The sequence below is a fragment of the Neophocaena asiaeorientalis genome, unplaced genomic scaffold (genome assembly GCF_003031525.2).
Source record: "Neophocaena asiaeorientalis asiaeorientalis breed wild unplaced genomic scaffold, Neophocaena_asiaeorientalis_V1.1 scaffold141, whole genome shotgun sequence".
Taxonomy (NCBI): domain Eukaryota; kingdom Metazoa; phylum Chordata; class Mammalia; order Artiodactyla; family Phocoenidae; genus Neophocaena; species Neophocaena asiaeorientalis.
Window position 1 is genome coordinate 2,338,478 of NW_020174267.1, and position 26,921 is coordinate 2,365,398.

At 39.1% G+C, this 26,921-nt stretch overlaps 1 protein-coding gene across 2 annotated transcripts in view; it reads right to left on the reverse strand.

Annotated features, from left to right (window-relative positions):
- Positions 1–3,005: 3,005 nt before the first annotated feature.
- Positions 3,006–26,921, reverse strand: part of DCT (dopachrome tautomerase) — a 30,697-nt gene continuing 6,781 nt past the window's right edge. The window contains exons 2-8 of one of the 2 annotated variants that reach the window (XM_024755271.1): positions 24,919–25,218; positions 22,126–22,226; positions 21,826–21,992; positions 19,512–19,691; positions 17,577–17,712; positions 6,816–7,017; positions 3,006–3,506 (exon numbers count right to left, since the gene is read on the reverse strand). In XM_024755271.1, the coding sequence (XP_024611039.1) occupies positions 3,334–3,506; positions 6,816–7,017; positions 17,577–17,712; positions 19,512–19,691; positions 21,826–21,992; positions 22,126–22,226; positions 24,919–25,218 (1,259 nt within the window). In that variant the 3' untranslated portion in view covers positions 3,006–3,333. Of the gene's footprint in view, positions 3,513–6,815; positions 7,018–17,576; positions 17,713–19,511; positions 19,692–21,825; positions 21,993–22,125; positions 22,227–24,918; positions 25,219–26,921 lie in introns of both variants that reach the window. The other variant, XM_024755270.1, reaches the window with a different exon arrangement.

Here is a 26,921-nt window from a genome sequence, read left to right on the forward strand (position 1 = left end):
GGGACATCAGAGATGACTCTTTACCTGGGAAAAGGGGTAGTATCTCCTCTTCCTGCCTATATCATAGAGAGCTAGGAAGTAGCAGTTGCTTAGAAACTCAATAGAAAGTAGAAACACCAGCATATTTAAGGACTTCGTTTTTATTTAATTGAAGTATAATTGATATAAAATATTACACAATTTACAGGTATACAGTATAGTGATTCCGAATTTTTCAAGGTTATACTCTATTTAGAGTTATTATAAAATATTGGCTGTATTCCCCATGTGGTACAATATATCCTTGTAGCTTATTTCATACCTGACAATTTGTACCTCTTAATCCCCTACTTCTGTCTTGCCCTTCCTCCCTTCCCTCTCCCCATTGGTAACCACTAGTTTGTTCTCTATATCTGTGAGTCTGCTTCTTTTTTGTTTCATTCACTACTTTATTGTATGTTTTATATTCAAAGTATAAGTGATATCATACAGTATCTGTCTTTCTCTGTCTGACTTATTTCACTTAGCATAATGCCGTCCAAGTTTAAGGACTTATTTTCAAAAGTGAAGTAGTTATTATGTATTTTATGTATATACATAAAATTTCATGTATATGTCGAGTGCCAAAAAGATGGGAATTGACGTTCACAAATTAAAAAACAATAGCCCCGAGAGAGAGTCATGGACATATACACACTAACAAACGTAGTAAGGTAGATAGCTAGGGGGAAGCAGCCGCAAGGCACAGGGATATTAGCTCGGGGCTTTGGGACAGCCTGGAGGGGTGGGAGGGGGAGAGTGGGAGGGAGGGAGACGCAAGAGGGAAGACACATGGGAGCACATGTATATGTATAGCTGATTCACTTTGTTATAAATCAGAAACTAACACACCATTGTAAAGCAATTATACCCCAATAAAGATGTTAAAAAAATAAAATAAAATAAAATAAAAAAACAATAGCCCCCAAGAGACAAACAGTAATCTGCAAAACAATATTTATTTTTATTTTCCCCTTGAGTAAGTTTTCTACTTCTTGTTAATGTGAGATTAGGATTATTATAATTAGCAATGTTAAATCCTAAGCAAGACACAAATTTATGTCAAAGAATTTTAGAATTAGAAGAGAATTTAATTCACAAAGGAAAGATGGTATTGGATTTCATTTCACTTTTGAATGTTAGCTTTTAAGAAGCGTTTCTTTTAAAATCATACTTCATATACACACAATTTTTCTAATACTACAGATAGAAGCATATAAAGCAATCTGTTCATTTTCTTCAAGGTTGAATATTTCCCCCCATCATTGAGACGTATGGCTGTATAATGCTCGGTGATATTTTCTGAGTTTATCTACATAGTATTCACTGTGAGTAAATACCAACTTTTTACTCTACAGGTTTATTCTACCTTTAGATTTGCTGAAAGGCAGTCGTCACTGATTTATTGTCATGTTAGAAAATTCTAGAAAATTTTATTACTCTAATATGAGCTACAAAATTAGGAAACTATTTCTCTTAGGAAGGCATCATAAAACATAACATTTATGAAAAGTTGCACACACTATAGTTAAAAGGAGCTAAGTGTAAATGGTTAGTCTTTATTTCTGCCGCAGATAGATCTTGCTTTTAAACAAATCTTATGAGAATATGATGTATGAAAATTCTGATATACTCGAAGGATAAGCTAGAGGTGGTTATGTGCTTTATAGAATTATTCATAATAGTTCATCCATAAAAAGTAATTTCCCCTGGTGCTTTTAATGTGTAATTGATTTATACACAACTTTTCAGGAACATACCTACCATGCGCACTTATATCTTCATCTTAAGATATTTCTCTTTTGGTTTAAAAACAGGATGTAAAAATGTGTTCCCCAACAACCTTGAGTTCAGAAAATAAACCTGCCAGAGTGGACCATGTTAATAACACGTTGCTGAATTTGCCATGAATTCTATTAAAGGCAGGCATTGAGATCTATGCATGTGGCGCTGGTTAGAGATCCAAGCAGGGCTTCACCCCATGAAGGACTCTGGGCTGTCTTGATTCTCCTCTGCTGAGCCTGCTCTCAGATATACTTTATGAGACTCACTCAAATTCAGTTCAGATTGAGCTCTGTCCATTTCTCTGGCTTCTGCAGTCTTATTCCGGGGAATAACACTGGGTATTGGTAAATCTTGCACCCTCTAGCCACCCCCCCATATGGAGAAGGCTCCAGGGTGCTCTTAAGCCCCATTCTTCACACACATCCATTCCAGTAGAGAGGAGCTGAAGTGAGTGGACAGAAGGGCCACCTCGGTGGCTTCACTCCTACTGCATGGATACCAGACATGAACAGATGAAACTGTCTTAAGAGCTCAAAAAATGTTAACTCGTCGGAAGTAGGGATCATCTTGATAAGTCTAAACATTTTCGTAAAGCCTGCCTCATTCTCATCTCTCATAATCTGATGATTACTTAGTGGGTCATAGCCATTTAATTCTGAATTGTTGTATTTTGTATGGATGGTTTGCTTTTAAATGATAAGACGCAATTAGCGTTTGTAAGTAACGTCAGTACAGGGCAGCATTAATGAATTTAAAGTCAACTCTTAAAAATAAGCCAAATGCATGAATAAGTTTTCATCTGAGGCTCCCTAGCAAAGGAATATGGACTCTGGTCATAGCTCCGCTGTCAAGAACTGCAGACTCTCTATAAACTCTGTAAAGTCTAATTTCTAAAAGAGAACCAAATTGATCATTCATTCATTCGTTCTCCATCCTGTATGGAAAATAAGGCCTATTTTCATCTTCAAGGCCATTTTAAAGGCTGGAGAGAACAAGAGAAAAGAAGAAAAAGAAGCCGCAGAAAGATGAGCAGGAAGCCACCTAAAATCACAGATGTTTACACCTAAAAGAGACCTTGGAGACTCATGTAGCACCTGCACCTTCCTGCCCCCATCCGTTTACAAATGAAGACGTGTGCGCTGAGAAAGATTTAACCATGATCTTGTCCAGCTCTCAAATTACACTGACCTGCACCTTTCAATGAATCCACTCTATCGATTTTTTGGGGTGCTCTCAGAACACGAGGAGGCTTAATCAATGTGAGGAATTATTAACAAGTACCACCAATCATCATCAGCTCTACCTTTGTTTGATGGTAGAGACACCCTCAAGCACTTGAGCTTGTTTGTCAGATAAACAAAGCAAACCAGAAACTACAGCTAAGCATCTTGCGTATTTGGGATCACCACAACAGGAGGAGCTATGCCAAAGATCTTCAATGAAAGGAAAAACAGTGAGGATTCGTTTGCTCACTGTCAGGGTCAGAACTAAGCCTTGGCCAGCCTCTTCTCTAGGGTAAGGCGTGAGCATCTAGGCTTCTTCTGTGTATCTCTTCTTGCTTAACTGTGTCTCCACTAAGGGTGTATATCCTTTTCGGACTCTTCTATATTGAAGGAGAAGCAGCAGTGCAAAAAGACCAACCAAAACCACCAGCATCCCCATAAGCGCTGAGAGGGTTGTGGTCCAATCTGAAGTTTCTTCAACTGAAATTAAAGCAGAAGAGAATGGTCTATGATTGGGATTTTCATCGGCTGAATACTCTTAGACAAGGGAAGAATAAACCTATTAGCCTTTCACATGCCCTTTTGTTGATAAAGCAAAACTACACTGGCCGGAATAAAATTTATCTTCTCCTTCCTTACTGACTATTTATCATATCCACAATTGTTTTTCTGGAGGAGGTGGGAAATGGCGTTCCATTACTTGAATGTAGATTATTGCATTTTAAAAATTTCTTACGATAAATACCTATACAGAATAAACCCTCCAAGGAGGTATATAACTACTTTTGTGAGTTAGAAACTCATTTGTAAAAAAATGCATGCTAAAATGGTATCTGGGGAACTGCAAAATATACAACCTTCAGGTCTAGAAATTCTTCTATTGTCTCTACCTTTTTTATGGGGTGATAAGTGAGTAAGACAAATGAGATTGGCTATTATAACAGGAGAGAATCAATAGCAAGAGCGGAAGGAATTTGGACCCATTTAAATAGTTGTGAATAAAATCTGAATCATCACATGATAAATCCGATCCTCTATTCAAATATATTTTATAAGCACTTTTCCACAAAATTCATGGATTTCATTTTTTGTTGCTTCCTTCAAAATTATCATATCCTTGGCCGGCTGTTCTTAAATTCAGTTTCTCTGAACTGGGTTCTTGTTCTATACTCTACACTTCTCTAAATGTAAGATTGTCCTTCTAGTTATTTCCCTCCAATCCCACAGAGGACCCTGACTCATCACAATGGTGTTTCTCCAAGAGGATTTTAATTTGTCTCCTCCTGCAGGATCTATTGCCATCTTCATCTTCTTAAAACACAGATTTTTATTCTGTCATTTCTTGGTTCAGGAGCCAAAAACGATTGCCTTTGTTATTGTCCAAACTCCTCTGCTTAGCTTTTCTTTAGTTACTTATTATTTTTTAATTGTGGGAAAACACACATTACATATATTTTACCACCTTAACCATTTTTAAATTAAGTTCCGTGACATTAAATACATTCATTTTTGTGCAGTCATCACCACCATCAATCCACAGAAATTTTTTCTCTTGCAAAACTGAAATAGTAATTCCCCAATTCTCCATTCCCTCCCAGCCCCTGTAACAACCATCCTACTTTCTGTCTCTATGAATTTGACTACTCTAGGTGCCTCATAGAAGTGGAATCCTAGTTTTTCTCCTTTTGTGACTGGTTTATTTAACTTAGCATAAGGTCTTCAAGGTTCACCCATGTTACAGCATGTGATGGGATTTCCTTCCTTTCTAAGACTGAATAATATCCCGTTGTATGTATCGCCCACATTTTTTTATCCATTCATCTGTCATTGGGCACTTGGGCGGCTTCCACCTTTGTCTGTTGTGAATAACACTGCTATGGCCAGAGGTATACAAATATCTCATTACTTGCCTTCAATTCTTTGAGGGTATATATATGCCCAGAAGCAGAATTGCTGGATCGTATGGTCATTCTACATTTAATTTTTTGAGGAGCTGCCATATTGTTTTCCACAGAGACTACCCTAACATTCCCACCAGCAGTGCACGAGGATTCCATTTTCTCCACACTCATCAACACTTGTTACTTTCTGCTTTCTGGGTGTAGAGTGGCATCTCGTGGTTTTTGCCCAGCTTTTAAAGCGCTCAGTAACCAGGCCCTTCTCTCAAATCCAACTTTAATTCACAGTTATCTACCCAAGCCCTCCACTACAACCAGACCTTCGTCTCATGGTCCTCTATATAGACTACATGTGTCTTTCACAGCCCTGTTCCCTGCCCTTCTTCAGTCTAAAATGCTCCCTTATTTCTCCCTCACCTACCTAAGACCTACCATCTCTTTAATCTAGTTCAAGACCCAGCTCCATTCCCAAATCCCTCTCTCCCTTCTCCAACCTTTTGTTATAGTTATGTCTCCCCGGGCAGGATTGTAAATTTCTTTGTTAAACCAATAAATGAATGTAATTTGTATCTTCTATTGAGTTAGTGCATTCTGGGCATATTTAGACTCTTGGTCTGTACCTGTTAATTGGCTGATGCCAGAAGACATGGAAGCATGGTCAAAATGCACATTCCAAACTTTCTGATTATTATTATGTTCAATCCCAGAGAAAAGAGAAAAGTTTCAAAGAGATATCCTTAGCTGACCAAAGAACGGAAACTTCAAATCAGTAAGCTGCAGTAGATGTAGAACTGGAAGGAAAAAGAAAGGACAGGGTCCAGGGTCTGAAAGGCTTTGAAAGTTAGAGAGACAGAGAGAGAGAGAGAGAGAGAGAGAGAGAGACACGTGACCTCAGAAATCATCTTGATTACTTTGCACCAATGGGGAAATGCCACCAGCAGATAGGCTGTATGTTTTTCAGCTTCTTGAAAAATTTAGAGATTTAAAAAATTGTTTTACCTTCCTTTCTCAACCTGTCCTAAGATTCTTTAAATGGCACATGGCGCTATACTGGGGACTGGGCAAATAAAAAAATATAATGCCCCTACATACACTTATCAAAACATCCTCCCGTATTTTGAACCAGGTGGAAAAGCTAACAAAACACCTACAACTTAAAAACATGACTTCAAAAATTTCATTAAAAAAAAAAAATGTACACATGAAGCCCCGTGCAGCCCAATCTATTGGCAGGCCATTGTCATCTTCATAAACCCATTCAGCAGGTGTGGTACTGGCTAACTGGGGGAAAAAAAATTGGTCTACTTACAAACTGATGCAGGGATATAAAACAAACAAACAACGACAGCCTGTCTTTAAAATTTTGGTAGCGTATTCATCATAGATGTTTTTGCATGAATTTGGGTTTTTGAGAATATTACTCCTTAGCTCAATTACTGAGTTTTTGCCCTTGAACTTTGTGCCTGAGGCACGTGCTGCGTCTGCCTCACCATAAGCCAGCCTTACCTTTAGGTCCTGCTAGTACCCATCCATAGGTGGCTAGTGCATTTTGATTTTATCGCTTAGGCATTTCAAACCACGGCCAGTTTTCAATTAATGCAAGTAGAATTGTCAAATCGGGTGTAGATACTTTCCCTGTGAAATAAGTTCTCTTAACAACTTTCAGTTTTCTAAAACAAGAGTCATCCAACCAGTCCCTTTTCTGATGTTTAATTGGTAGTTTAAAGGCTCATTTTGGTAAATATAGATACTCTATAAAATTGCCAATAAACTTAACTAGACCTGAGTACTTCAATTTAAGGTCGTGGTTTACACTAAAAAGAAAGGAAAAAGGAAAGAAAGCTTCTTTAGAAGATGAACGAATCACGCATTTAGAAGTTGCATTAGTTACCTGGCAGATCAATGGCATAGCTATAGCCAAGCTGGTCTGCAGTTAAAAAGAGTTCCTCATTAGTCACCGGAGGGAAGAAAGGAACCATGTTATACATCCGATTGTGACCAATGGGTGCCAGTTCCTGAGGCCAGGTATCCGCAGAGGGATTGAATCTTTTCATCCACTCGTCAAAAACGGCATCAGTAAAGGAATGAAGGACCTGCAAGACAGTTGAACACGGTGTCAACATGGATAGGTCTGTTCCAATCAGACCAATCTGATTGGAACTTTCTCTAAAATGAAATGGGGTTGGTTCTTCTTTTTTTTTTTGCGGTATGCGGGCCTCTCCCGTTGCGGAGCACAGGCTCCGGACGCGCAGGCTCAGCGGCCTATGGCTCACGGGCCCAGCTGCTCCGCGGCATGTGGGATCTTCCCAGACCGGGGCACGAACCCGCATCCCCTGCATTGGCAGGTGGACTCTCAACCACTGAGCCACCAGGGAAGCCCAGTCTGACTTCTCAGTCCTTTGCACTTCTTAACCCTTTTAATTGCCTTGCCCTTCTGGCTTGTATTACTGTTGTTACTAGTAGATAATAGTTTCAAATCTTACCCAAAGTTTCCTGTAGTTAGTCCACCCGTTCAGGCAACAGCGAGAGCTTACTACATTCAGGATAGTAAAAAGAATCAAGTGATTTACTGAGGGGATTTTTTTTCCTGAATGGACTTTTAAAGTTCATGGCAGAGACAGTCACGTTAAAAACCAAAACATCAAATTGTAAGACCTGGGCTTTCACAGAGAGAAAGGATTTTCTGAGTTCTGAAATCTTGGCTTTGAGTAACAAAATTTAAACCCCGGAGGAATAAAGGCATAGAGTTTATGGCATGAGCAACAACTTGAGAAGAACACATAATAATGCTAGTGACCAATGTTTCCCATAAGAAGAGTTCAGAAACAGTTCATCTTTGAGAAGGGGCCTCAGCCCTGGAAAAGGAGCTAAGTGTTAGTTGTTGGTGTGGGTCCCTGAAAACAATATCACATGCTCTAAATCCTGGAAACTCCACGGAAGGTTAAGAGGTTCCCAGAGAGGGCGATTGTGCTTCCTTCTCCAGATGTAGCCTCGGGAGCCTGCCAGCCTCAAACAGAAGTTTTGCCTCAAGCGTGGAGACCAGGCAATAGATGTACAGTGTCTAAGTGTAGCAAGCACGGTGGGTTGCTTACCCAATAGCCTTTCTCTGCTTTTTCCACAGTAACTTCCTTTGTGTTTGGGGTGAAACAATGTGTCAAGTTATCCATGAGATTTAACTGCAAGTCATTGGATAGGACTTCTAGGACATCTCGTTAAAGGTGGTTGTCTCGCTTAAAAGTGTCCCCTTTTCCTTTTCCATCTCTGCTTGCTGCTTCCTGGTACATGGATGTGACGGCTGAAGCTGCAGCAGCCATCTTAGCAGCTAGCAAGCAAAGTTAAGAAAAGAAGCCACTCACCAAGGATGGTAAAACAGAAAGACAGAAGGTGTTCATGATGACTATGGAGCTACTATATCAGCCCTGAACCACCTGCCACTAGAGGTCTTTTACACAAAGAGAAAAATAAACCTCTTTTTTGTTTAGGCTTCTGTAATTTTGGTTTTCTGTTTTAAGCAGCTGAACCAAATGCTAAGTGATACACAGAAAAAGGGGTGTACCAGAATGTATTTTCCAAGGAAGGCCATACAGCATCTCTTGAACTTTTAGATACTGTCTGAGTTCAAGTGAGAGATCAAATTGTGATTTACGAAAAAGAAATAAGAGACTCTCAGGGCATAGAAAGATGCAGATTTAATGCTGTAAGAGGTAAATAACTGGGTGAAAGCACTAGAATTCACCCAGCACAAAGTGTAAATAATTAAGGAGGGGACAACACTCTAAAACAATTCATAATTTGGAGAGATAACAGGGGAAGAGTAAGAAGGAGAGATTATAGGTCTCAGAAGGGTTGTTAAACATTATACAATAAAAGCTCTAGTAGGAACTACACACAGAGTATCCAATTTATAGAATGTAGTAAAAAAAAAAAAAAAAAGGCCAGTGTGTGCCAAGAAGATGCAAAAAAGGCAACAGACAAAATGCTGTGAGCAACAATGTATCCAGAGGCTAGAAAGAGAAGTAGTGCAACCTGGAGACCAGGTATTTTTGATGAAGTTATGAACATTGTTCCTCAAAAAAATACCCTGAATTGCTCTTGAGAAACTAATGATACGTTTGTTGGACACAGGTTGAAAATAAGCTAAGTTAATATCTCTGAAAAGGCCAAATGTAATTTGACGATAATAAATAAAAACAAAACAAAGTAAAAGTAAACTGTTTTTGACTTGTATCTGCTATAGAGATTCATAGTTACATTTTGGCATCAATAATTGAGTGCTTCAGAAATGAGGTTACAAATTTCGGTATAAAACTTATTCTATCTTGTTCCAACAAAGTGTGGATAAGTACAGGAAGAAAAAAAAAAAACGCACTAAATTTCAACTTGCGAGGCAGTATTGAAGAAAATGTGATTACGTGGGCATTCGAGGTAAAAAATTTTTAAATGTAACCCTTGCAGAAGAAAGCAACTGATCAACAAATGTTGTGCTTACAGGCATAAAGAAACTTAATAAAGTACAGGGAAAGCATGCATACCTTTCTCAAGATCATTGGAGGATAAAGTTACTACCAAACTTAACCTTCATTTAAATGGCTGCAAATTCAGATTCCGGCCACATGGAATCTCGTGATGACAAGAGAAGAGTATTTGTGCCTGGAGGAACATTACTATCGAAACCTTAGGCTGACTGAAAACACATCTGTACTTTATCAAAGACCAGCTCACTGTGGTTTTCACCACTTGAGTTCATGTATTACTATCCAGAAGATGTCGTTCATAATCAGAGTGGATCTTATTGTGGTAACATGATGATGCTCTGGTCCTCTAAGAATTCATATCTGAGCATTTAAAAGTCACATGATAGACACACAGTTCCATATGAGAAGCTCTAATTTAAAACTTCAGTTAGAAGTCACAAGTAAAAAGTTGGGTCCGAATTTCTAAATGAGAGAATTCCTAATGGTAACTCCTAAAAAGCATAGCTAACCACGCTTGTTATTTTATGGTATCAATAATATTTATTTATTCTTGCCTTGTTCTGTCAAGGATTTGAAGCAGTGTATAGTCAAGATGTTGGTTTTACACACCTAAATAAGCCATATGAAATAGGCATGAAATAGTTACACGACACCCAACTTCTACTTAGCTGACTAAGCTCTCCCACAGGGACGTGAGCACTCCATAGACGGCACATTCAGTGAGAGAGAAGAAACAACCAGAGAAAATGGGCATTTGAATGGGCTCAGCCCGGATGGTGTGTGTTTCCCGTTTTGCTATAATTTTCTCTCCCTATCCTTTTCTACCCACTCTCTCACTGCACCCTGAGCAAACAGAATAGAAGGTATTTTTCAGGCATTTTGGAGGAGTTACATAGGGAAAGCACACTTTCTGCACAAAAGATTTGTATAATAGCATTGGATACAAGATATACATATGTATACATAAAATTATACAGTATACACTGTATATAAGATATGATAGCATGCATATAAGAAGAAATATCAAGAGCATTAGAAACTCAGTTGCTATACCCTTGAGGAAGAAAGCTTGTAGTTTAAGCATTAAATTTTGAACAAATGCAAACAGAGAACACAGGAGAGTTCTGCTATTAGTATGTCAGTTTAAAAGATGAGAGGTATGCTGAACTTCATACATCATAGGCAGACAATGCAGGTTGAAAAGAGAGGACCAGGGTGATGTTAGAAGACATTCTAGAGAAGAACTGAGATACTCCCAGGCCATTCAAGACTAAGGGACCACCAAAGCTCTAGGAGAGAGGAACTCAAATGAATGCTAGAACCATCTTAGATTTGTATATAAATTATGGTTTGCTGTCATACCACTTAATTCATCAATAATGAAGTGTGTATAGTTCATCTCTTAGTTACAGGTTTAGTTCTTCTCAGTACAGTATGTGTTTATCCTTGTAAAGTCTAGAGTTGAAAAGAACCCCTTCAGCTCCATTTAGCATGTGCAAGTTAAAAATCAAACTATCCCTACAAATTATTGTGTATAAAATCAGCCACAAGGATATATTGTACAGCACAGGGAATATAGCCAATGTTTTAAAATAACTATAAACGAAATATAACCTTTAAAAACTGTGAATGACTATATTGTACACCTGTAACTTATGTAATATTGTACATCAACTATACCTCAATAAAAAAGAGTAAATAAGAGTATATCACAATAGAATGTGGTACACACTTCAGTCAAGAGTATTTCTTGTACCTAATTAAATATTATTAGAGCTTTTCAATTATTAAAAATAAAATGAAATAAAATAAAACCACCCAGACTGAGCCAATAGAAACCCTGCCACCCTGGGAGCTCCTGCCCAAGCAGGTGGCCAGCCACCCTTTCTGGCACCTCAGCTCTTGTAAAATTCACCAAGATGTTATGCTACTTAGGAATCAGTGGGTGTCTATCTCAGTTATTTAAAAATACATATATTAAATAAGTAAATGTGGCATTTTAAAGTCATGAATCCTTACTCATGACAAAACCAATGCCCTATCTTTTCAAATGTCGATGGAGGGCTTCCCTGGTGGCGCAGTGGTTGAGAGTCCTCCTGCCGATGCAGGGGACATGGGTTTGTGCCCCGGTCTGGGAAGATCCCACATGCCGCGGAGTGGCTGGGCCCGTGAGCCATGGCCGCTGGGCCTGCGCGTCCGGAGCCTGTGCTCTGCAACGGGAGAGGCCACAACAGTGAGAGGCCCGCGTACCGCAAAAAAAAAAAAAGTCAAGGGAAATTATTCAGACCTGCCTCACCAGTTAGTGTTAATTCCTATCAACATGATCTAACAGGACAATGTGTCCTCAGCTATAATGAAAGCAACTGTGAAGTGATCAAATTAGAATTGTCTAAACTGACGAAAGGCAAAATTGTAGCTGGAAGACTCCACGTGGGGAAATTTTTGAGAAAACTTTTCTTATAATCTCTGCTCAGCCACTTACTAGTTCATCTGATGTTGTACTCAACTCTTAGCCTCTCTGAACTTTATTTTCCCCATATTTCAAATGAGGAGAGTTGTTTACCAGACACAGTTTGTGAACGTAAAGGACTATGTTTGCATGGCATCTAGCGTAGGGACACATTAATAGATGCTCAATTAGCGTAGGGACACATTAATAGATGCTCAGTAATTTATTGCACTTCAGCTAAGTACCAACCACTAAAGAACCTAACCACTGTTCCGGAGATTGGATAGTGTATCAATGATCACATTAGCTTCCCTTAAGCTAGTGAAATCTGGAAAATACATCTTTATATGAACCGAGTATTAGGTTTCCAAGAAAAATAAAATATCAAAAGAGGATGTTGTATTTGTTACTAACTTACATAGAGAATAAATCATTTAACTAATTCTCTTAAGAACGTTTAGTTTTTTTTGCTCTTCCCAGAAGTCATTATCCTACATGAACATGCAGATCACAGAGAAGGAAATGCATATGGTTCTTTAAATATGTGAAAAGATGCTGAACTTCACTTAGAAGAAAAGAAACGAAAATTAAATTCACTGAAATATTTTCACTTATCACATTGGCAAAGATGAAAAAGTGTAATAACATACTATATTAATGAGAAAGAGTCGGGGAATTGTCCCTCTGCTACATAGCTGGTTGGAGAAAAAAAATCATTCAACCTCCCAGAGGGCAATTTGGTAACATCTATCAAAATTTCAAATGCGTTTATTTAACTTCTGAGCCCGTGATTCTATCCTCTTGACTTATCTTACACGTTCATTTATTGCTGTATTGTTTGTAAAGCAAAAGATTAGAAACCACCTAAACATCCATCAGTAGGAGACCAATTTCAGGAAAAATTCGTGCTACAGGATACCATGTGTCCTTTAAAAAAAAAAAGTGTTTAGAATAGGTAAAAAAAAACAAACTAACTAAAGAGTAAAACAAAGTCTCAAAAGTCTCTATAGTATGCTGCCATTTGTATAAAAGAGAAATATTATACATAAATATATGTGCTTGTATATCTATAAAATATATCTGGAAGAATAGGGAAAAATGGGAGTGGATAGCTGGGAGGTGGTATTGATACAGGGACTTCATTTTGTGCCTTTTACATTTGAACCTCTTATACTGTTATAAATTTTTTTAATTAAAAAATTTAGGAAACTATGTAACAACCTAAAAATGTGTGCATTATATTGGCAACTGTATAAACGTATAAGAATATGAAACAAAATAAGCAGAAATATTGAAATGAAATTATGGACATCTAAAAACTTTTTTGCCAATATTTCTGCAATTATAAATCATTAAACCATTAATACATTTAAAATTGACATAAAACAATGTTATTTTAATTACTCAAGATATTACTCTATGACTTTTTAAGATAAATATAATAGACCCATTTTTAAGTGCTTTGCTCTTGATGGGAGAAAAGCAATGTCCTATATACTTCTTTTGTAAAATTTCAACTAAACTCATACTAACTCAGAAGTATTCTATATTTGCTACTATGACCTATTAATTTTAGTAATTTTATTGCAGCCTAGAAAAGTAGAGTCCGATAAGGTCTTACAGGCTTAACTTAGTGTAATCCATTAGATCTTTGTTTTTAGAGACTCATTTTCTCTTTTCTTGGTTTATGTTCTTAAATTCCTTTCTTATCCAAATGATTGTCATCGTTAAGAAATACAAATAAACAACAAGGTTTTACTGTATACCACAGGGAACTATATTCAACATGTTGTACTAATCTAATAACCTATAATAACTATAATGGAAAAGAATCTGAAAAAGAATACATATACATACAATACTGTGTTAGTTTCAGGTGTAAAGTGATTCAGTTACATATATAATATACACAATATTATATGTAAATAAATTGACTATAGCTCAATAAAAAAAGAAAGAAAGAAATACAAATGGTAATAAGGCTGCTTGTATGTCTTAATTCCATTTAGAATTTCAGCATATAAGGTGAGGAACAGACACATGAGCTATTCAGTGAGTACTAACCGTGCAACCTATGAGTCTCCTAGCTACTGTGGAATTGAAAGAATTACAACTTGCCAAATGTAACTTTCTAGGAGGACAATATCCGAATACACTTTAAGAATATTATCTTTAGGAATTGGGAAGAAAGTTACTAGTCTCTAACATAGTTTCTTTTGTGGCAGTTAACTATTTAACTTTATAGTGTATTGGTTTCCCTCTTTTTTTTCTTTTCTAGGTTATACCTACATTTAATATTGAAAACAGAACTACTTAGCATTCCTGTGGCCTAACATTATTTTCCATGATAAATGTGTGCATTTCCTTCAATTACCTTAAAATTAGAATTTCAGAGTTCAGAGCTCTTCCTGCATTTTAGCATTATACCTTCTTATACTCATTATTGCGATCACATACAACTTTGTATTTCTCTTGCTTGAAGAGATTTCAGAAAAATAAATTTAATAAATGTTATATGCAATATTTTTGCATAAATTGACTCATGAATTTGAAATTCTGGAAGCTATAGCTCTGTTAACTTAAGTGCTTTAACCTGGCTTTCAATACTGTTGAAGCTGAATTGGCTTCAACATGAAACTCTTTGTAAACAGCCTAAAGTAACTGAGTTCTGGAGTTGGTGCCAAAACATTACTCCTTCTGTGCCTTCAAAGAAGGGCTGTGGCTTTTTGTCTATTTATATATACATAACTTATACCAAAGAAAACAAAATTTTAAATATTAAAGGTATTAAAAGTAATGAAGACAGGGACGATTAAACATCTAGTGTCTTTGAACTACACGTAAGTCACAGAATTCCTCGTCCATAAAGTCATAATGTGGGCTTCTAACTAGAGCAGGAAGAGAAAGATGACTAAAGAGACATCTGTACGGCAGAGAAGACACTGATCCCTTCAAGCTGGGGTTGGCAAACTAAAGCCTGCAGCCTGTTCTTGTCAATAAAGTTTTATTAGAACACCACACTTGTAGGCAGATAGGGGAGGGGGAATCCCTGGTGGGAAAGAACCAGATACAGCTTTTCGACATAAGAGAGGCCATTTTAAGCCTAAGCCGTTTGGTGATCTAAGCCTGTCCTCAATGCTTGCCCTTGAACAGGCCTCAGTAATAATTTTAAGGAAACAAAGGAACAAACTGACTGTTATCAGGCAAGAGAAGTAGCTATAGCAAAGACAACAAGTTAGCTGTCTTTGAAACGGAACTCTCAGTTCCGTTTCAATGGCAAAGATTGGCCTGAAGCACTTTCTTGAGCTGTTCTGAAGCATCTAAACCCCCCTCTAGCGATCAACCACCTGATCACTGGAACCTAGGAGATGACAACGTTAACCTTTTCTGACTTGTGACTTCAATCAACTAAAGATTGGACTCTGTCGACCTTTGCCCCAGTTCTATGCTGAATCTCCTCTGCACAAGCCCCTTCATGAATATTCATATACCCTTAGCTTAAAACTTCCCCAATTTTGCTGTTCCCAGAGACACTGCTTTGGGAAATATCCCCAGTGTTCTCCTTACTTGCTGCAAGCAATAAATCCTTCCTTCTTTGGATCAGTCTTTGGCTTGGTTGTGTCTTTTGGCTCAATGTCTGCCAAGAGACTGAACCCAGTCTTTGGGTAATACACTCACTTGTTCATGTATTGTCTATGGCTGCTTTCATGTTACAGTGGCAGGGTTGCATAGCTACAACAGAGATCATCTGGCCTGCAAAGCCTAAAACACGTGCTATCTGGCCATTGACAGAAAAATGTTGTCAAGCCCTGCACACTTAGGGGGTTTCCTCAAAATGAGGACATAAGATTTGGCAATCCTTGAGACTTAGGATTGAAAATCAAATTACTAGCAACTACAGAAATGCAAATCAAAACTACAATGAGGTATCACCTCACACCAGTCAGAATGGCCATCATCAAAAAAATCTACTAACAATAAAAGCTGGAGAGGGTGTGGAGAAAAGAGAACCCTCCTGCACTGTTGGTGGGGATGTAAATTGATATAGCCACTATGGAGGACAGTATGGAGGTTCCTTAAAAAACTACAAATAGAACTACCATACGACCCAGCAATCCCACAACTGGGCATATACCCAGAGAAAGCCATAATTTGAAAAGAGTCATGTACCACAGTGTTCATTGCAGCACTATTTACAATAGCCAGGACATGGAAGCAACCTAAGTGTCCATCAACAGATGAATGGATAAAGAAGATGTGGCACATATATACAATGGAATACTACTCAGCCATAAAAAGAAACAAAATTGAGTTATTTGTAGTGAGGTGGATGGACCTAGAGTCTGTCATACAGAGTGAAGTAAGTCAGAAAGAGAAGAACAAATACCGTATGTTAACACATATATGTGGAATCTAAAAAAAAAAAAAAAGTGGTTCTGAAGAACCTAGGGGCAGGACAGGAATAAAGATGCAGACGTAGAGAATGGACTTGAGGACATGGGGAGGGGGAAGGGTAAGCTGGGACGAAGTAAGAGTGTGGCATGGACATATGTACGGTACCAAATGTAAAACAGATAGCTAGTGGGAAGCAGCTGCATAGCACAGGGAGATCAGCTCGGTGCTTTGTGACCACCTAGAGGGGTGGGATAGGGAGGGGGGGAGGGAAACGCAAGAGGGAGGAGATACAGGGATATATGTATATGCATAGCTGATTCACTTTGTTATAAAGCAGAAACTAACACACCATTGTAAAGCAATGATACCCCAATAAAGATGTTTAAAACAAAAAAAATGACCAGCATCACCATTATCACCTTTGGTAGGAGTGAAAGGTCTTGGTTTAATCCTCAGTTCGTCAGAGGATTCTGCTGTTCTACTCAACATTTTGGAGTACTGGGTAGGAGTGACATATTTTCTTATGAATATGAGTTGTAGGTACAAATTTTATAATTTAAAATGTGTGTTTTAATAAAAACTTATTTAGAGACATATGGTGTCAATAGATGTGTAGATAGATAGCAGAGAAGGTAGACATCAAAATGCTTGGCCTAATCTGATGGCTGAAATGATAGCCTGAAAAGTGATGTGAGATATCAAGTTAGAGCCAGGGAACAAGGACCATCCTACAGAAGAACAAAGATGGTGATGGAGGACTCACAGACAAGCCCCCACCTTGTAAGAAGTTGGGACCAGTAGTCCACATTTCTGATATTCTGATGGCAAAAGCAGCTCATTTTTAGCCAGAATCCTTTGTGAAGTGAGGGAAGCCAGGACCAAACACCAAACAGAGCTTTGGACCTCAGGTACCTGGGCATCATGCAAGGGTCACAGTACCTGCACAGTACTTCCAGCCCATCACTTACCTTCAACACCACTCATCCCACCAATGAAAAATCACTCATCATTATGCTAATGTACGATATGTTATGCTAAATTACGGTATAATTTATAATATTATTATGCTAACTTTTGAATCCACCTCTGGACTGTAAACTCCCATCTAGGGTCATTCCAAAGCTAACCATCTCTAAAGTATAGGTTTCTGATTAGGGAACTTCAAATGTTTTCTAACCACCCCTATGCCGTAGATTTAAATTAACTTACATATGCATACATCCCATTCACACAGAGAATAAAACACACGCCAAACCTTAATCTTGTTGTAAAGCACATAAATCCAACACATTATCTAGAGAAGTTTTCATCTCTTCTGAGTCTTTGAACATACCACAAAAACAGGATCATTGGCAGCAGAATGAGGCAAAGCGTTTGTCCCGTTCAGGAAGGAATGAACCAAATTATGAAGGTTCATCACTTGAGAGTCCAGGGTCCCGTCTGCTTTATCAAATCCTTCCAGGGCATTCCTGAGAGAAATCAGTATGTCAGCGACAAGAGTCATGAACTGATAAAGGTCCCTTTGTATTGTTTCCAGCCTAGATAATAGCCTTCTATTTTGAGATGGTGTCCGGGAAGTGGGAAGCTCTGTTGCAGCTAAATAGCTAAGAATTAGCGACAACCTTTAATGAGATCTTCTAAAGAGAAGGGAACTCCTAATCCATGCTACTTTCACACCTGCTCAGTTGGAGTCTATATCTTTTGTGTACTGTATGACAATTATTTACCGTCATATCTGTCTCCCGTGCTAGATACGAACTTCTAGAGGACAGAGACTGTGGTTTCTTCAAATTTGTATTTCCAGGTCTCAGTACCATGCCCAGCACGTGGTCTGAGATCAATAAATTTTTTTTGAATTCACATATAATCTTATATTCCTATTTCTCCACTAAATACATCTGCTGTTTGACTGTAATACATTCAGCATTCTAAAGATATCCCCAAATACCCCTTATCTTTCTCTTTTTCCCCCCTCCTCATTTTCAGGAAATTTTAATTGTCCATACCCTAACTCAGTGATCCTCAAATTTAAGCATACATCAGAATCACTGGAAAATAAAAATACACATTTCATGCCCCACTTTCAGAGTTTCTGATTCAGTAGGTACAGGCTGGGTCCTAACAATCTGTGGTTGTTTCTACCTAACTCCCAGGTGATGTCAATTATGATGGTCTGGGCACCACACTTTGAAAACCACTCGCTTAACTAAAATCTATATGGAATGCAATCTGTGTCAACTGCACTTGTATCACAATGAAAAACTAATGCATGCTCCTTTTCAAGGTAAAGGTCATCCTTCACCTCACCTTTGACACTATTCTGAGGGATGTGTCCAATCCCAGCACAGACTCTGGGCTCTGCTACCCTTGGCACGACCTCTGCAGTAAGTTCAGCCTACCCTGCCCCTGGCCCCAAATAACACACCAATTGTATAATTTACACACGGTTGAGAGAGAGAATTCAGTTTGGGAGAAGACCATGAGTCTATCTGCCATTCTTTTTAGGAGCTTCAAAGATGTTTGTTTAAAATCTTATTTATAGGCCTACTTCCCTGGTGGCACAGTGGTTGAGAGTCCACCTGCCAATGCAGAGGACACGGGTTCGTGTCCCGGTCCAGGAAGATCCCACATGCTACGGAGCAGGTAAGCCCCTGAGCCATGGTCGCTGAGCCTGCACGTCCAGAGCCTGTGCTCCGCAACGGGAGAGGCCACATACCGAAAAAAAAAAAAAAAAAAATCTTATTTATAGCCATACATATTTCTCATCATGCTTACTGTCTTTGTAGAGGGAGAAAATTATTAGTTGGCCTTTAAATTTCAAGTATTGTAATGTCGTTGCTGTGCTGTAATCTGAGTTGCGTTTAATCTGTAATACTCCTCTGAGATCTCAGACTCCAATATTAATCTATGGTTGACATTTTTTTAAGGGAGAAAAGAAAAATCATGAGCAAATATTTCAAAAATACTCTATTTAGTGAGGTGCCTTGGTTCTGAAGACTGTACTTATATGTGTACAGAAATTAGAAATACAAAAGGTGGTTTTGAATGGCTGAGTTAGAAGATATTCAAACTACGCTATTAATGATAGTAGGTGGATGATGACTTTCTTGACACTGACGCCTTGTTACCCTCTTTTACCAAGTGCTTCCCTATTACTGAGCTTTGATGTCTCCCAACACCTGGATTTCCTTCCAGTTCATTACAACCACTGGCGTGAAAATCTAAAAGTATTGTAAAACACCAGGGTCGCAGAGCTCAGAGCACCAACCTGAAGCTAAAGGTAGAGTTCTGGAAGAAAGGAGGATTGTCAAACTTCTTGAGAGACAGGCAATCTTGGATGTCTTTTAAAGTTGGCAATTTCTCACTGTTTCTTCCCACTTGATTTCTTCTCAACAAACCTTCATAGGTTCCATTACACAGGGTGACCCGGCGGTTGTAGTCATCCAAGCTAAGATGTGTAAGGAGATTAGAAATAATATGGATAGTATCGTAACTTTGAGCTCAGCAAACCAATCAAGGTTATAGTCGTGGTAAGATTTTACTACAGTTACCTTACAAGGGTCAAAAATATGTGGTAAAAGTACTGCTTTCAAAAGCAATTATGGATTAAGGATTTTCAAAAACATAGATGCATGAAATATGAATCAACACATAAATAATGAAGAAAAATTACCATTCCGTTGGAAAGACAGTAAGAGGGTTTACTAGGCAAGATGGTGACTCCTGTTACCTGCATCTGAATCTTGAATAACTGAGGAGAGACCAGGCTAGACTCTATTAATATTGAGCTAAGCCAGTTTGGGCAGAAGTAAAGCTAGGGAAGAATTTCAGGCAAACTGAAGGCAAATGAAGGTGGTCAGAGTGAAAACACGTGAAACTATATAGAGGAGAAGTATTAGGAGAAACGCTGTATTAGAAAATGTTCTAAGGCAGAAGGGATGGTTAATTGGTAAACGTGGATGCTGGGAAGGTCTCGTGCCCATAAGATTATATCCTACATGCCTGTTGGGGCCTGGAATTCCACCATCAGAACAGTATTCCATTTGGTAGAGATCAAATTTTCAAGATGTTTCTGTGTGCATTTTAATGGGTGAGGGGATCCTACTGGGTGTGTGAGAACAGAATCAGCGCACATGAGGATGAAAGACGCCAGTACCTAAAAACTAGACAAAAAACAGCCTCCAAAGCAGCCTTTCCCAAGTGTGTTCCAGTGAGATGGTCTGTGAAATAAGGGTGTCAGGGTCAGATAAGTTTAAGCCCCTCTTGAAAAATAAGAACACGGTTACTTATGAAAGGCTCTGAGACGTTCTAAAATTTTTAAAACCCTTTTAACTCAGCATTCTCTCAATTTATTTGATCAGGGGAGTCTCTTTTCACATACCACCTATTAATAGCCCAAGGCACTATGAGAAATGGTGCCCTTAAGGAACGACATTAAGTCATGTACAAAGCACTTACTACATCCCTATGAGCACTGCCTGGAGGGCTGTAGGAAAAGCTTAGGATGTAGAAGATGGGATCACGGTGAGCTAGACCTAGACCCCCGAAAACACGCGCATGCCCAGCCTGGGGCGTGGACAGCAAAGCTCTGTGCCATGGAGTGGTCGAAAGACAAAGGACAAGGGCATAGTATAGTGGAGTTCAAAACAGGAGGATCGTGGAGGAAACAGATGAATACAGGAAGACGGAAGAGCTTCTTGGGGAATCTCCTCCTGAGATGTGTGCCAGGAAAGAGAAACAAATTCAAGGAATCCCTGAGGACAGAATTCTTTGTGGGGTATGGGCTGCTCGTGTGTTCTTTGGTACTTTCTCTTTTTTTTTGCAAATAACAAACATTTGCTGGTGTCAGTTATGGTAGAAAAAAGTTTCTACACCAGATGCACATGACCCGATTTTAGTACTTTAGAGATTCGTCTCACCACCCCATTTCCTGTTCCCCTCAACTCCCCAGCACCCTATGGCCCAGCCATATCAGACTGCTTCTAGGGACTTTTCTAACTACATACATGACGTTCCCTCCGTCTAGGACACACTACCCTCCCCTGCCTCTGGTTGAGAGATCTGTGCCTCCTTGAAGTCTTAGGATACTCGTGTCTCCACCTCCTAAAGACTTTCACTGATTCTCTTCTTGGCTTTGGACATACCCCTATTAAAATACTTCTCACGTTATATTGTAATTTGTTTACCAGCCTTCTACCTTTGTAAGTATAAAATGATATTCCAAAGGGAAGCTATATGTTATTCATCCTTGTATTCCCAGCACTATTAAACTGTTTAGAATATGATCAGTGCTTAAGACATGTTGGCTGAATACAGGAAATACTTCTCATTTGAAGACAGTTGATCTCAAAGTGATGGCCAAGCATACTCAAGTCACAGGTGTGATTTCCATACCTCTATTTTCTTTTTATTAAAGGGCTCAGGGTTTTTTAAAATCCCACCTCCCTCAGGAAAATACTGTTCAGAAACATGTAAACAGAATCCAACATGCATTAGAAAGAGAGTTGTAAAGTTATTCTCCATCTCTCAGACATCAGAAAATACAATCTCTGGATTTCTGCTGCAGGTACACACGCGATTACCTATCACAGACAATTTCCCAGCTGGAGAATCTGGAGTTTTGACTAATCAGAGTCGGATCATCTTGGCTTGCAGCCCCAAGCAGCTGGTCTGTACACACGTCACACTCGTTCCTCCCGGTGGCAAAGTTCCAGTAGGGCAAAGCAAAGGACTCATTGCCAGTGAGGCGCTAAAAGCAAAGGGCATGACCAGTCATTTAATTCATGTCATCAGATACAACAAGAAAATGTATAAAGCAAAGACTGATAAGGGTCTTGACCAAATACAAAACAAAATTAAAAGAAACTAATGTTTGGACCAACCTGGAGGTCTCTTTCCAGCCACAACAAGTGGTAGCGGTGCCAGGTAACGAAGGCGGGGCCTTGGTGTGAGAAATCTATGGCCTTGTATGGGCGCCCTGGTCCTAAAACAATTGGGAAACACGTTAGAGGTTACACAATAGATTTTTTTTTAAATGTTAAATGTTACCTGGGAGGCCTGCAGAGCCAATAAGTCCGTGATGTTTTAGTCGGAAAACAACTTTTTTAAATTAATTAATTATTTTTTTATTGAAGTATAGTTGATTTATAATGTTTCAGGTGTACAGCAAAGGGATTCAGTTTATATAATACACAATAGATTTTTTTTTAAATGTTAAATGTTACCTGGGAGGCCTGCAGAGCCAATAAGTCCGTGATGTTTTAGTCGGAAAACAACTTTTTAAAATTAATTAATTATTTTTTTATTGAAGTGTAGTTGATTTATAATGTTTCAGATGTACAGCAAAGGGATTCAGTTTATATATATATATATATTCTTTTTCAGATTCTTTTCCATTATGGTTTATTCTAGGATACTGAATAAAGTTGCCTGTGTTATACAGTAGGCCCTTGTTCTTTATCTATTTTTTTAAATTAATTAATTTATTTATTTTTGGCTGCATTGAGTCTTCGTTGTTGCGCGCAGGCTCTCTAGTTACAGCGAGCAGGGGCTACTCTTCGTTGCAGTACGTGAGCTTTGCAGTGGCTTCATTGCAGTGGCTTCTCTTGTTGCAGGTCACTGGCTCTAGGCGTGTGGGCCTCAGTAGTTGTGGCGCATGGGCTTAGTGGCTCCGTGGCATGTGGGATCTTCCCGGACCAGGGTTCAATCCTGTGTCCCCTGCATCGGCAGGTGGATTCTTAACCACTGCACCACCAGGGAAGCCCTTTATCTATTTTATATATAGTAGCGTGTATCTGTTAATCCCAAATTCCTAATTTATCCCCCCCTTTCCCCTTTGGTAACCATAAGGGAAAACAACTGTTTTTGTCATTTATCTCTCTGAAAGCAACAACAACAAAACAATCTCAGCAGCAACTAGCAGTTTTAGGATAAGTTCTCCTTCATCTCTTGAAAGTTTGATTGACAGCAGAGAAATTCAGGTCATCTTAAGAGCTCCTGTTATAAATTTAATTTTTAAGCAATGTTTCGTGAAGATAGAATGAGTATCCCCCAAAAGAGATCAAGACCTAAATGAAATATATTTCTAAAAGACATTTTCTAACCTATTCCTCACAAAAGCATGTATTTATAGGGAGGGATTAATGAATAATAAAGCAACTTCAACTGCACTTAGTCCAAATTCAGCATTTATGTAACCGAAAGGCACTTCCACGGATTCTGCCTCAACCATCAATCAGTTACAACTATTAGCTGACAGGCATGGTTGCCGAGCCCAGAAGAGAGAAAAATACATTCCAACCAATTTGGCTGGCCTCTGGAACTGCCAATTTTAGTGAAAAGCTTTGGGAGATTTAATGACCTCCTTACTGCCTGTTCTATCCTTCTTCTCCCTCTCATAACAGCTTTTGATGGTTATGTAGAAACTTTAGCTAACGTTAGTTCTTTTTCAAAGTACCCATGACAACTTCAGAGAGATGAACAGAAATGAATATAAATTTAATTCCTAGATGCAACCAGAAACTATAGTTTTCTTTTCCTCTTGAGAGACTACCCTCTCATAAAGCAAAAATTCCTCAGAGTGATGACAGGAAAACAATAAAGGTTTATAGCCAGAAGAGCCTCCGTATCTACCGATAAAGAAAGACAGACGCTTACCTATGAGGCAAGTTTTTAAAAGACACTGAGGGGAAAAAACTGCTGTCACTGATGTTGGCTACACAGCCCTTTGTAAATGTTTTAATGCAAAACAGAGTTTAAACTTCTCAAAACAAAATGATGAGGGGGCATCAAGCTAGGGGGAGTGAGCGATAAACACAAGGACAGATGATTTCAAATGAGAATCTTACTATTCAAAGTGAGCTCTGTATCTTCATTCACCCTGACCCCAAAGAGAAGCCCCAGAAGAGTGGATAATTGCAAATAGAGCCAAAGTTCAGGACAGCACGGAGCAGAATCCGGACTGGACTCCAGCCCTCCTGGAGCTAACTGGTGGCTATGGCTTTCCCCTGACTGAAAATAACAGAGGATAAAATTTGATGTACCAGATTAATGACGTTCCTAACAGACAGCTCCCATCCCAGGCCCCAGGTTTTAGTATCTGGAAGAGCAGGGTGCCATTTTCTCAAGCATCCAGCCTAACTGTGGTTCAAAGGGCTAAGCCAAGCTACATTGCTGTGGCTCAGCTCCTCCTTTTCCTTGACAATTCAAGTCCAAAAACCCTGGGAATTACAGCAGTGCATGGGCACCACGAGTGATGACCTGAAAGTCTCACAACTAATACATGTGAGTTTAGTGTGATACATACTTCCGATACCAATACTCTAATTCTGTACAAAGAAGCTTCACGTGCTTTTAGAACAGGTCAGAGAAGTCTTCCGTGGTCAGATTTAGAAATGCTTTCTTCTGGAATCAAAAAGAATTTACCTCCACTTCACCAACTCTTGCCTTTGAGGATGAATAGCTTCGGAGAGAAGAGTTTAGACCCTGAACCAAAAACACAAACTATAGGAGAGAACATTTTCAAATGTCCGCAGCCAACGTCCAGGGAGAAACCACTGCATTCTAACGTTGGGCGGCATCTGATAATTCAATGACTTTCATAAACCTAATTCCTCTTTGATTCCTTGAGAGGTTTTTCTCTTGTCAATTAACTTGCTTGAAAGAAAAAGACTCACCTAATAATGTATCTCTAACGGAATAATAATGGAGCCACACAAAGAAATCATAAATGCTGCAGTTGGCGATCTGTGGCTGGGTCCCGTTGGTCCCGAGCAGGCCTAGCCAGTGTTGCGTGGTGATCACGTAGTCGGGATGCGGCGTGTTCTTTGCGAGGTCTAAGGAGCCCAAGAATTGCTCACGCTCCTGAGGGGTCAAGGAGTGGATATTCTGCCGGACAACCAAGGGTTTCTTCTGCTCGCAGTTGGGGCCAGTCCAGCCAAACTTGCAGTCTCCACAGTTATAGCCGGCGAAGTTTCCTAGTGCATTTTAAAAATTAAGGGATACAAGTTATTACGAAATATTGAGTATAGTTCCCTGTGCCATAGAGGAGATCCTTGTTGTATCTATTCTATGCCTTCTTTGAATGACCGTAGCACTTGTTGTCTGTATCATTTTTATGTCTGTTTTTGCTTTGTGACTGAAAATGAAAATTTTCTATTCATTCACGTCCTGGCCCTTCCTTAAAATTGTGTTCATTTACGTATTTCATATGTATTGACTACATCTTAGACACCGTGTTAGCTGCTGGTTCTAGATGTTAGTAAAATATAGACCTTCCTGCTCAAAAGGTCCCAGTATTTGTGGGAAAACAAAAAAAATGAACAACCTATGTCTCAAAGAGATTCGTATTTCCCAAAGAGAACACACCTAGTAGGTATAATAAATACATGTATCATATGTAAAAATAAATAAGCAAATAATAAAAATTAAGGGAAAGATGGAAGAGGAAGCTTATGTAGTTTGGAAGACATTTCTGGGGTAGAACAGAAGAGAAGATCAATTGCTTTTCCTTACTCTCCTCTTGAAATGTTTGTCTCTCCAAGTGGACTGAACACTGGAGAGTTCCTAGAAATATTCCCAGCAAAGAAATAGGACAGGAAATGAATTCCATGCTGTTATGAGCTGAACTGAGTCCCCACAAAATTCATATGCTGAAGTCCTAACCCCCAGTACCTCAGTGTATGACTATCTTTGGAGATAGGGTCTTTTAAAAAGTAAGTTAAAATGAAGTCACTGGGGGCAATGATCATTGGCTAATCCAACATGACTGGTGTCCTCATAAGAAAAGGAAATTTGGACACAGTTACCGAGGGAAGATGATGTGAAGACAGGGAGAAGACACCATCAACAAGCCAGCAAGAGAGGCCTCAGAAGAATCCCAGCTGCCGACACCTTGTTCTGGGACTTCAGGCCTCCAGAACTGTGAGGAAATAAGTTTCTGTGTGTTACCCAGTCCATGGTCCTTTGTTATGGAAGCCCTAGCAAACTAAAACACTGCTGCCTTCCACGTTCCCTTCCTCTCACGGGTCAGGCCGGATGTCCCTTCCTGGGGTTGAGCTGCAGCCTCGGATGTCATCACTGCTGGGCCCCCCTCCCCTGCAGCACATATGGAAGGGCTGCTGCAAAATAGGTCATTGATTTAGAGAAGGAAGAGAATATACACCAAGCTAAAGGTGGAACCAAAATAACTAAGCTGACTTCCAGGAATTAAGGTGGAATCCAACATTTAAAAAGCTGGTTTATTTCACAAAGGAGACAGAGTTAAGACAAAATCAGTGGAGGCTGGCAGGTGAATTAGCTGCGGTGGTGTCAGGAAGTGCAAACAAACGGCTCTGCTTTGTTTGTTATCACCCCAGGGACTGAGGACTAGTCATACCAAGCTCTAGGCATCTTTCTGATTAGCATCTAAAGTTTAAATTATCTTAGCTTGACTTTTCCCTTTTTAGCCTTGATTATTGCTTTTGGTATGACCAGCACCTCATTCCTTAGGTGGTAATAAGTTAGAATAAACATTTAAATATTATTGGCATGAAATGTTGAAACAAAAAGGGATAATAACTCTTATCTCCTAGGGGATGAGAGGGGTTATGTAAAGCATTTAACGTGAGTGACAATCTCCCTTCCTTCTCTTCCTACCCCCCCTCCCAGATCTTTTTTTTTTTTTTTTTTTTTTTTTTTA